Genomic DNA, 10,496 nt, shown 5'->3' on the forward strand with positions numbered 1-10,496 from the left:
AGTTCAAGTCATGCAGCTGGTATCTGGTAATGGAAACCTGTTGGTCTCTTGTATCATTGATCAACATTCCTTTTACTGATGGCAGAGAAATATCTTGTCATTCTCATGCAGGTGAAATACAGCATCCAACATGACTTTCTGAGAGTTTGACTAATTCTTAGTGACAGTTCCAACCCGTTCCTAGAATTCCTCAGTTTCTCTTGCAGCACTTCCCTGCTGTCTTCCCCTAGTCATCATGGGGTTTTTTTGCAGCACCCAGCTTCTCTCCCTCCATTTTCTCTTCACTTCTCTTTTGCCACTATACATAATACAAGATATAGGATTTCCTTTTTGCCCTTACACTCCAGTATTTCTACTTGTAGACACCAGAGAAGGTTTTCTTTGTAGGTATCCCCCTCTGTGCTGCAAATCAAAATATTTTGGAATTTCATTGGCTCTTTCTGAAAAGCTTCTAGAGATCATCCACATTTTCTTAGTACGAATTTTCCCTCTTGGTTTGTCTTATCTCTGTTGTTTCTCTGTGCAGAATAAAGATGTCTTGAATAGCTCATTGCTAAGCCAGAGAGGGAAAAAAGTAAATTATTTTAATACAGAAGGGTGAATGTTGTGTTTAATGGGCTTAAAAATATATGATTGGAATTCTTAACTCTGAATTCTTCAATCATCTGATTAGATGTGGTTTGGATTTCATCTTACTGCTTGTGTGAAGCAGGCTAAGAGTGCATCTGTGCGGAAGAAAGTTCCTTTTTGGAAGAGCTCATCGGCTCCTGAGCTGCTTTCAGTAGGGGGATCTGGACAACACATGGGGTTGCAGGTGCTTCGAAAACACGACATGACTTAATGCAGGCTGATCTCTTTGGAGAAATTATCCTGACACATTTTAATCATGATGAGCAAACACAGAATGAGGGGGTACCAGCTGGTGCTCCCTCCAGTGTGTTCAAGGAGCTCTGTAAACAATGCACTTGGAAATGAACCTTTGCCTCAGGCAATATTTTAAACAGGCAATGGCCCTACTCATGCCACAAACCATGTATGTATTTGGAAGCGTGAAATGTTTATTATAACACTCTAAATCACAATAAATGTTCCCTTGGAGGGCTTTTGTCCCTCTTCTTTCTCTGTGGACAAAGACAATTTTGTAGCAAAGATTTATTTTTGGCAGAGGTCTGGATTAGAAACAGAGAGGAGGGAAGGCTGGCAAAAAATAAAGCGGAAACAAAGAAGGACCTGGGGGTACTAGTGTGTAAAAACTGGACATAGCCCAGCTGTGTGCACTGGCACCCTGAAAGCCCTCGTGCTGGGCTGATCACACAGCATGGGCACCGGGAAGGGAGGATTCTGTCCATCTGCAGTGAGACCAACATGCAGAGCTGCCTACAGCTCTGGGGTCCAACACCAGAAGGACAAGGAGCTGCAAGACTGAGTCTAGAGAAGGCCACAGAGATGCTCTGAGGGCTGGAGCACCTCTTCTCTGGAGACCAAATCTACCCACAGTCACAAACCTACTCCCCAGTATAAATCTACCCCTAAATCTGCTTCCCCTATCCCCCCAAGCTTCAAACATGCTTATTTAATCCCAAAGACACATCCTAAGCCCCAAACCCACCCTACCCCGTTGGCTCCTCCCTCCCAGCCCCTCCCAGCAGCCTGTCCCACCCCAAAAAGCAGACATGTTGGCAGTAGCAGGTTTATTCTCCAGTTTTCTTTCAGAGGAATAGGGCAGCCATGGTCAGCAAGAGGCTGGAGCAGGAAGGGAACTGTCACCGGTGTCAAATGGTGCAGTTCCCCTCCCCATAGCGCCGGCACTTCATCACCTTCAGGTAGGTCTCCACTTTGTGCAGGTCCTTCTTGAAGCAGGAGAGCAAGCCATAGTTCTGCAGCAGCGCGTCCTCACTGCGCAGGTGGATGTCAAATTTCTCGTAAGTGGCTTTGAGGATCTGGGGACCCCGGGTGCTTCGGTCCTGCAGCTCCTGCAAGAGGATTGCGAGGTGCTGGGAGAGGCGGTGGGGGCCTGGGAATGACATGGGTCACAATGACCTCATGCAGTGCCCCGGGCTGGGGCAGAGTGGCTGGGAATGGCCCTGAGAGTACTGGTTGCCAGTGGCTGAACAAGAGCCCACGTGTGCCCAGCTGGGCAAGAAGCCAATGGCACCTGGCTTGCATTAGCCATGGTGTGTTCAGCAGGACCAGGGCAGTAACAGCCCCCTGCCCTGGGCACTGCTGGAGCTATGGGCCCCTCCTGACAAGAAACACATTGAGTGCTTGAGCATGTCCAGAGAAGGGAATGGAGCTGGGGAAGGGTCTGGAGCACCAGAAGTAGTTGGGGAGGCTCAGACTAGAGAATAGAAGGCTCTGGGTGGACCTTCTCACTCTCTGTAACTCCCTGATAGGAGCGTGGAGTCAGGTGGGGGTCAAGCTCTGTTCCCAGGGAACAAGGGACAGGACAACAGGACACAACCTCAAGCTGTGACAGAGGTGGTTCAGATTGAACATCAGGAAGAATTTCTTTGCAGAAAGGATTGTTAAACATTGGAAGGGACTGCACAGGGAGGTGGTAAAGCCACTGTCCCTGAAGATGTTCAGGGAATGGCTGGACACGGCACTCACTCCTCTGGTCTGGCTGACAGGGCAGTGGTCAGTCTTGGCTTTGGTGATCTTGGAGGTCTTTTCCAACCTCAGTGATTCTATGATCTTGCCACAGTTCCCACTGAACTTTAAATGAGGTCAGGGGGTTCTCCCTCCAGTCTTAAAGAACATTTCAAACATATTTTTGAGTGTACGTGTTTGCAGGAAGAGCAGTGATGCAGGGGTGATGCTACAGTGAGAAGGGGGCTGGGCACAGGGCTGCAGGGAGGGAGCAGTGTGTCTTTGGGGTCTTAAAACAAAGAGTAAGTTAAGTTGCAGGGTCTCTCTGTACCTCCTCCAGTCAAGGAGATGGAACCAGGAAAATAATTCTCTCTTTTCTCCCACTTTGCCAGAAAACAAAGCTCTAACCCAGACCCAAGCCATGTACATCTGGAACTGAGAGCTGCACTCCTCCTGCCCTGCTGTGATCACCAGCTGCCACAAACAGGAAAGTTTTAGTTAAGAAAAAGGGGCCATAAATGTGTGAAATATGATTGTTTGGCTGGTTTCTGTGTACCATTTCCTAATGCCCAAGCACACACCAAATGGGGACCAAAATCATAGAATCATGAAGTCACAAACTGGTTTTGGTTGGAAGGGACCTTAAAGACCATCTAATTTGAACCCTCTCTGCCATGGGCCAGGACACCTTCTGCTAGATCAGGTTGCTCTAAGCCCCATTTAACCTGGCTTTGAACACTTTTAGGGATGGGCAGCCACAGCTTCTCTGGCAACCTGTGCTGTGGCCTCACCACCCTCACAGTAAAGGATTTTTCACCCACACAAAAATCTGGATGTGGTACTGATACCTATCCCTACTTTCTCCTGCTGAAGTGCCAGGACAGAAGTCTCCGATTACTCTCTGGGTCTGAATTTCAGAGTAATTTTAATGCTGGAAGATGTAAACAATATTCCAGACTCATTTCTCACAGCTGCAGGTTTCAGAGCTACAGGGTGAGCCTGCCAGATAAACTTAATTACAGAATAAACATAACTGAAAAGCATCCTGGCAGATAATACACAACTTCATTTAAAGCAACAAAGCAAAAATGAAGAATATTATAAAGGGGACTTAGAGCAAAGGCAGAGAGTGACTTTTTACATGGGCAGATAGAGACAGGACAAGGGGGCATGGTTTTTACTAAAAGAGGAGAGATGTAGATTAGGTATTAGGAAGAAATTATTCCCTATGAGGGTGGTGAGGCCCTGGCACAGGTTGCCCAGAGCAACTGTGGCTGCCCCATGCCTGGAAGTGTTCAAGGCCAAGTTGGATGGGGCTTGGAGCAACCTGGTCTAGTGTCCCTGCCCATGGTGTGGGGGGGCAAGGTGTCCCTGCCCATGGTGTGCGGTTGGAATGCGATAAGCTTTAAGGTCCCTTCCAACCCAGACCATTCTGTGAATCTGTGATTAGCTCTTCCTTGAAGAGGATCACCCCACAGCTTTCAGCTCTCTGGATGCTGTACTGATGTATGAGGGAAACACCAGAGTGCAAGTTTACACCTGTACACAGAGGGTTTTATAAAATGTTGTGAATCATCACAAAATTTGCCACATTTCAAAGTATTTTGCATGGAGATGTAGCAAACATTATTTTGCTGTTAGTACAACTGAGTATTTTTTTTGTTGCTGGGTTTGGGAAGACTTTTTGTGTGAATTGTTCTGATTCCTAGGCAGTAGCGCTTTGTGATGGGTGCTAACATCTGTTCTGTGTTTTCTTATCCTCCCTAGTGATGAAACCCAATGTGCAGTATCATGATCTCATTATCTAAAGGTAAACCAAGTCCTAAGAATGCCACTGGTCTTCAGAGAGGAAGGTGGTGAGATTTCCCAAGGATCCATGAGAGCTGAGTGCCCCCTGTCTGGGAGATCTCTGCAATTCCACAGTCATGCTGCATGCTGCAACTTACCCTCATCAGAGCTTGGATCCCTTCTTCCAGGTCCTTTAGTTTTTCATACACTCTGTCTGAGGTGCCAAAAACCAGATTGTTTGTGAACATCTTGCTTAGGTACTGCACCGGGGTCAGCCAGGACTGGATGAGAACCAGGGAAAACTGAAGAAGCTCCATGTCCTGAAATTACCACAAGAAAGGGTCAAAGCTGTACAGGGATATTTGATAGCACGTCCTGCTCTCTCTGGAACACCTGGGGATGTGCCACCACTCCTACAGCTTCAGCAGAAATAAACTTTTCAGGCTGAATAGCACCACCCACACCTGTGTCCTGTGCAGACAACAATTCTTCTCATGCTTGGGGTGGGAATGTCATTTACCGTGTAGCCCGGAAAATATTTCTTTCTTTATGCAGGGTTTAAGTAATCAAAAAGGGAGGAGAGGGATGAAGCACTTAAATGTTCACAGATGAAAACACTCTGTTCCTGCAGGGAAGCACAGCTGGGCTCTTGAGGTAGGTCTGTGCTTGCCCTGAGGGTGAAAAAAACTTACTGATTTCTGCTGAGCATCATCCTTCTTCACGGGAGCAGGGATGGTTTCCGAGTAACAAAATGCTACCTGGGAATTCTTGTTTGTGTGTCTTTGGTCCTCTGGAATATAGGTGCGTTCCTGTGGAGACATCCCAAATACACACAGATCTATTGCCCATGTTCTGAGAGACCTCAGACACTTCCCAAGCTGTTCTTTGCAAGAAATAAATGACGAGGTGCCTTTGGACAGGCTTGGCAGGTGGGAATATTGTGTTGGCAAAACAGCTACTGGGCCTAAAGGTCTTCCTAAGCCAAGGTGTTGAGGTGAACAGAAACCACATCTAAATTAGGTTCTCCCAAGGAGTAAATGACCCCAAAGGACAGCTCCTGCCAGCTCCTGTCAGCAGAAGAACCTAGGCAGTTTTAATCACTCAGACTCTCCCAGGGCCAGAGGTGACCAGCACAGGAAAGTCTCATCACATATCTGTGCCATGTCACAGCTCATCCTGAGAAGGGGGGATGAGCAGGATCAGAGTAGGGGAGCAGAGGTCTAAGAGGAAGAAACAAGGTCCAGTCCAATGGAACATAACCTGTGCTATTCTGTTTACAACCTCTCTCCTCATCAAAAGAGGACAAAGGAGACACCAATAGTTGAAAGGTGCCTGTTACACAGTCCTGAAGCCACCAAACTAAAGCAGAGGAGATGACCAGAGACCACAGCACTTACGAACTCCTTGTATGTCTCGGCAGCCAGGAGGTGAAGGTGCTGAGCCCTCAGCACAGCGTTGGCAAACAGGGTGGAAAGGGGTATGGTCGGGAAGGCGGCAGCCTGCTGTGGCCACTGCAGTCCCAGAGTGATCATGGCAATGGTGAGAGGAGAGAACCATGAGCCTGCAGCAAAGCACAGCAGAAGGTGTTAGCTGTCCTAAGGAAACTGGGTTGAGGAGGGAGCGGCACCTGGGAATGAATTCCCAGTCTCTCCTGTCCATGCTGTCTGAAGGCTCATCTTCCTTGGTGCCTCTTGGCACCAAGAGTAAGCTTAGCCTTCTCCAAAATTCTTTGAAACCCTTTCACCAAGACCTGCCCCCACCAAGAGCTTGTGCTTCTCCTAGTGTTACCAGCAGTGTATTCCTGGGTGGAGTCACGGCTGCTCCATGAAAACTAGCATGTGTGCCAATGTTTTTCCCTGATACGCTCACGGTTTTCCTTTTCTCATGAGTCCTTGCCCATGTGAAAAGAGCATGGTTACACGAGCAAGCAGGGGATGATGAGTGCCAGGTGAAGGCCTGGGAGCAGCTCTCTGTAGCCAAGGTTTATGTGTACTGCTGATGTGATGCTGGCTGTCTGCCTCACTGGGTGAGAGATGGTGACATTACCTGTGCTCTGACCGACTCTCTGGGATATGACTGCAGAATTTGGTGATCTTTGTCAACCTTAAATGTTTTCAGCCTTTGACATCTGACTCACACTAGTGTTTGTCTGCTGTGAAGACCACAGACTTCATCTCAGACAAATCCCCCTTGGAGGAGAAATGCCCTGGAGCCTGTAGGACTTGGCCTGTTTAGACTAAAGATTAATTAATGAATTAAGGTCACATTGCAGGAAAAGGTATTCTTTTTCATTGGTTTATAAATTGCCATACTTTAAGTTAGGGCTGTCACAGAGTGTGTGTATCCCACCACATACCACCCCATCATCATCTCCTCTCACCCTACACACATGGCAGCACTGACAAATCCTTTAAAACTGTAATAAAAAGTACCTGGAGCCATTTCTGCCTGGTGAGTTGCTCAGGTGTTGCTTGAGAGTGAATATTTCCTCCTTTCATCTGCCAAGGGGAACTGTTGAGCCACCCTTTATATAGCAGGGAGTCTGTTTAAAATGGATCTGTGTGCTCACTATGATCGCAACAACTGTGCATCTTCTCCGTGCATAAATGCACATGTGTTCACAGTGGTGCTGCCTCATTGTAGTAATTTATACATAAATGTACAAGTTGGGAAGGTTGTTTGCCTGAGGATAAAATCAGTACTTAATGATTATGCCATATCCTGCTGTTTATTGGCAAATAGAAGTTTTCTGGTCGTTGGAATACCCATCCCAAGTCACATCAATGCTTTTACATGGTGGAATTTGCTTTGTCCACCTGCCTTTTCCTGCCTGGCTTTGCAGCCTTGGCTCACAGTTCACAGGCCTGACTGACCATTTTGGGAGATTTCTGAGTTAAAGCAAATGGCAAGGTGTGCCAGGGGAGGTTCAGGTTGGATATGAGGGAAAATGACTTCCCCAAAAGGGTTGTACAGCCCTGGCACAGGCTGTCGTGGGCAGTGGTGGAGTCCCCATTCCTGGAGGGATTCAGAAGCTTTGTTGATGTGGCACTTGGGGACATAGGTTAGTGGTGAGCTTGGCAGTGCTGGGGGAACAGTTTGACTCGGTGATCCCCGACAGCTTTTCCAACCTAAACAATTCTGTGATCCTATGTTTTCCCCTTTATTGTTAGTGGGGATAGAACTGGATGGATGCTGTCAGATTAATCCTATATCTTTCAATTTCTACAAAAAAAAAAAAAAAGAATACTCAGCAAATCGTATTGCTGAGTTGGTTTGCTGTGGGTGTGACAAAGAGCTGTCATGCCTAGGTGTTTGTTGGGGTTCCAGCCTACCCACTGCAAATCCACCAGCCAGAGCTTTAGGAGGTTTCTCTCATTCTCAGTCTGTGAGAAGATCTGGTCATGAACATCTTCCTGCTCCTAAAGAGACCAAGCAGAGAGTTGCTGTGGAAATGAGGTAGAAGAGATAGGGAAGCAAAGGTGGGGAAGAGAATCATAGAATCATGGGATAGTTTGGGTTGGAAGAGACCTTAAAGCTCATCCCATTCCAAGCCCCTGCCATGGCACATCTTCCACTAGACCAGGTTGCTCCAAGCCCAGTCCAGCCTGGCCCCACAGCACACCTACACTTTCTTTTGAGCAAAATTCAACAGAACCTCGGATGGACAACTACAGGGGGGAAGTCTTAAAGGTCTTTTACACCTCCTAAGGCACTTCTTACCCCAAACCACACTGATTTGATCTTTTGTTGGGAGTTCAGTGTCTATTTCTTTCTGGTCAAGTGGTGATTTGTCTTCCCCAGCCCCTGTGTTTGCCATGCCTCCCACTGTGGGTCCAGTTTCCAAGAGACAGCATCATCCCTGGTGCAGCTGGAGCATAGGGTGCAGAGCTGGTTAATAAACATGCTGTGGAGAGCATGGTCTGTTCTGAAAAGCCCCTGGGGTGGAGATGTGGTGGTGTCACAAGGTAAATGTCAGTCCTTGGACAAGTGGGAATGGCTATCAGGTATCCCGTCACCCAAAGGGCAGCAACATCTGGTTGTGTTTTTCTGCTCCAGATTATGTTTAAATATATCAATATTTGTCAGAGATGAGCAAAGCAGCAGCACCTCAGCACAACCCACGCACTGCTGCCTGTGAATGATGATAATGTACCAGTGCAGCACCTTGCACCCATGTTCTGCTGCCTCTCGCTGTCCCTGGCTGGCTCTCTAAGTCTGTCAGTGAAAGCTTGGTGCTAAGTCAACATTTTTTATGTTATAGCCTAGCATGGAGATGCTGGGATGATCAGCCTGTGCAATTCCCCTGAGCCTTGGTTTGTCCCCAATAATTTCTGGGCATTAAATGAGGAAGAAGCATTGTGGGGAAGGCGGTGTGACTGAAGTGTCGGTCTGGGCACAGCACTGGCAAAACTATAGCTGCATAAGCTCTTAAACCTCAACTTTGCGTATTTCTAGATTTCAGACACAGGCATTTGCAACCTAAAGCAGTATCTCTTAAAATCACATGTCATTTCCAAGTTCCTTTCCTTTTTTGAAAGAGAGAAAAGCCCCAAATCTCTTCAGCATGTTCACACATCCACCTGCCTTACGCTAAGCATCACCTACTTAACAAGTTTCACTAAAGTGAAACAATTCTCCTTCCAGGTTTATGTGCTCCCCGATTCCTAGAAATCCCCCCATCTTGGGGTGGTTGTGTGGAGAGGACCTTCCCAGCCTGGTCTTACCTTCCTACCTCAATCTTCCAACCCTCCTTCCCTGGACCTTCCCAGGCAAGCACAGCTGGCAAGTCCTGCCCAAGGAGCCACTGCCAGCCCACAGCCTAGGCTCTGTACATTGGAGGGCAATGAAATGACTGACAGAGGATTGAAGTGGCAGTTGATACCTCTTCTAGCTCACTGCTCGGAAGGTGAACTCCTTCTGGAATTTATGGATTTTGCTTACTGGAGGTAGGACTGCACAATTTCACGGAACCCATTTGGAAAGATTTTTAGAGACATAAATTCATAGAATGATCAGGTTTGAAGGGGACCTTAAAAATTATCTTGTTACAGCTCTTTCCACTAGACCAGGTGGCTCCAAGCCCCATCCATTTTGGCCTGGAACACTTCCAAGCAACAGCTTCTCTGGGAAACCTCTGCCAGGGCTTCAGTACCCTCACAGCCAAGAATTTCTGCCCAATATGTCATCTAACTCAGCGCTCTGTCAGTGTGAAGCCATTCCCCTTGTCCTGTCAGTGTGAAACCATTCCCCCTTGTTCTGTCACTACACTGCCTTGTAAATAGTCTCTCTCCATCTTTCTCGTAGTCTCTTTCAGGCTAAAGAGGTCCAGGACTGCAACCCAGTCTATGCAAAACCAGCCACCCTTGTTCAAACAGCCCTGATTCCAGTTTCCAACATGTGGAAATGTATTTTACAATTTTTTTTTTCTGAAAACCCTCCTGTTTTCTGCATCCATAAATGCTGGTTGGGAGTTTTAGCCTGCTTCCTTACTAAACCAATCTAAAATACAGTGGTTTTCTGCTTTACCAGTCAGCCTGGAGGTTGACTGCTCATGATCATTTTCCACATGGACCATTACCACTCTCCTCTGCTTCTGCAATTTTCCCATAATAATTACCCAAAAGAAAATCATGTACAGAGAAGTGTACAAAAGCAGTCAGTAAGATTGCTATCTATGAAGTGCAATTTCCATGTGACTGGCTTGGGGCTGCAGCACAGGAACCAGATAAAGAGATTTCATATCCCAGAAATAATCCCTACCCATGTCCTGGGGAATGTCACAGTCACTGCCCATGCCTCAGTTTCTCAATTAGTAAAATTATGGTACTGACACTCATTAGCAACACAGCTGGAAAGCAGGTAATGATAGCAAAGACACGGGTAAATTAAGAATAAATCTTATCTCTTCTGCTGAAAACAAAGCAAAGTCAGTCAATTTTTCCCCTTTCCAGTGATTTTTAAAGTAAGTCTTTTAAATTGAAATGCAGCAACAGCAAGTTGTCCAGAAACAGGCAGCAGCAGGGAATAAAAACAGACTCTGGGAAGAGTAATTAATTCCCGTTTTTTCAGTCTCTCTCTCCACCAGTGGATCTGACATCATCATGTGTGTCCCAGCATGA

At 46.9% G+C, this 10,496-nt stretch overlaps 1 protein-coding gene across 1 annotated transcript; it reads right to left on the reverse strand.

Moving 5' to 3' along the window:
* Positions 1–1,674: 1,674 nt before the first annotated feature.
* On the reverse strand, positions 1,675–6,023 carry LOC135294914 (somatotropin). Its single transcript, XM_064410849.1, has 4 exons — positions 5,775–6,023; positions 5,070–5,186; positions 4,536–4,697; positions 1,675–1,973 (listed from the first exon to the last, which is right to left on the reverse strand). The coding sequence occupies exons 1-4, from the start codon at positions 5,907–5,909 to the stop codon at positions 1,773–1,775; spliced, it is 615 nt and encodes a 204-aa protein (XP_064266919.1). The 5' UTR covers positions 5,910–6,023; the 3' UTR covers positions 1,675–1,772.
* Between the last annotated feature and the right edge of the window lie 4,473 nt (positions 6,024–10,496).

Source organism: Passer domesticus, chromosome 2 (genome assembly GCF_036417665.1).
Source record: "Passer domesticus isolate bPasDom1 chromosome 2, bPasDom1.hap1, whole genome shotgun sequence".
NCBI classification, from domain to species: Eukaryota; Metazoa; Chordata; class Aves; order Passeriformes; family Passeridae; genus Passer; species Passer domesticus.

What these genes read in the sequence shown, in the direction of transcription:
- LOC135294914 (XM_064410849.1), bottom strand. Translation starts at nt 5,909, where the DNA reads ATGATCACTCTGGGACTGCAGTGGCCACAGCAGGCTGCCGCCTTCCCG. An exon ending in ATGATGCTCAGCAGAAATCA is followed by an intron (nt 4,698 to 5,069) that starts GTAAGTTTTTTT and finishes TGGTAATTTCAG; the next exon opens with GACATGGAGCTTCTTCAGTT. An exon ending in GGATCCAAGCTCTGATGAGG is followed by an intron (nt 1,974 to 4,535) that starts GTAAGTTGCAGC and finishes ATCCTCTTGCAG; the next exon opens with GAGCTGCAGGACCGAAGCAC.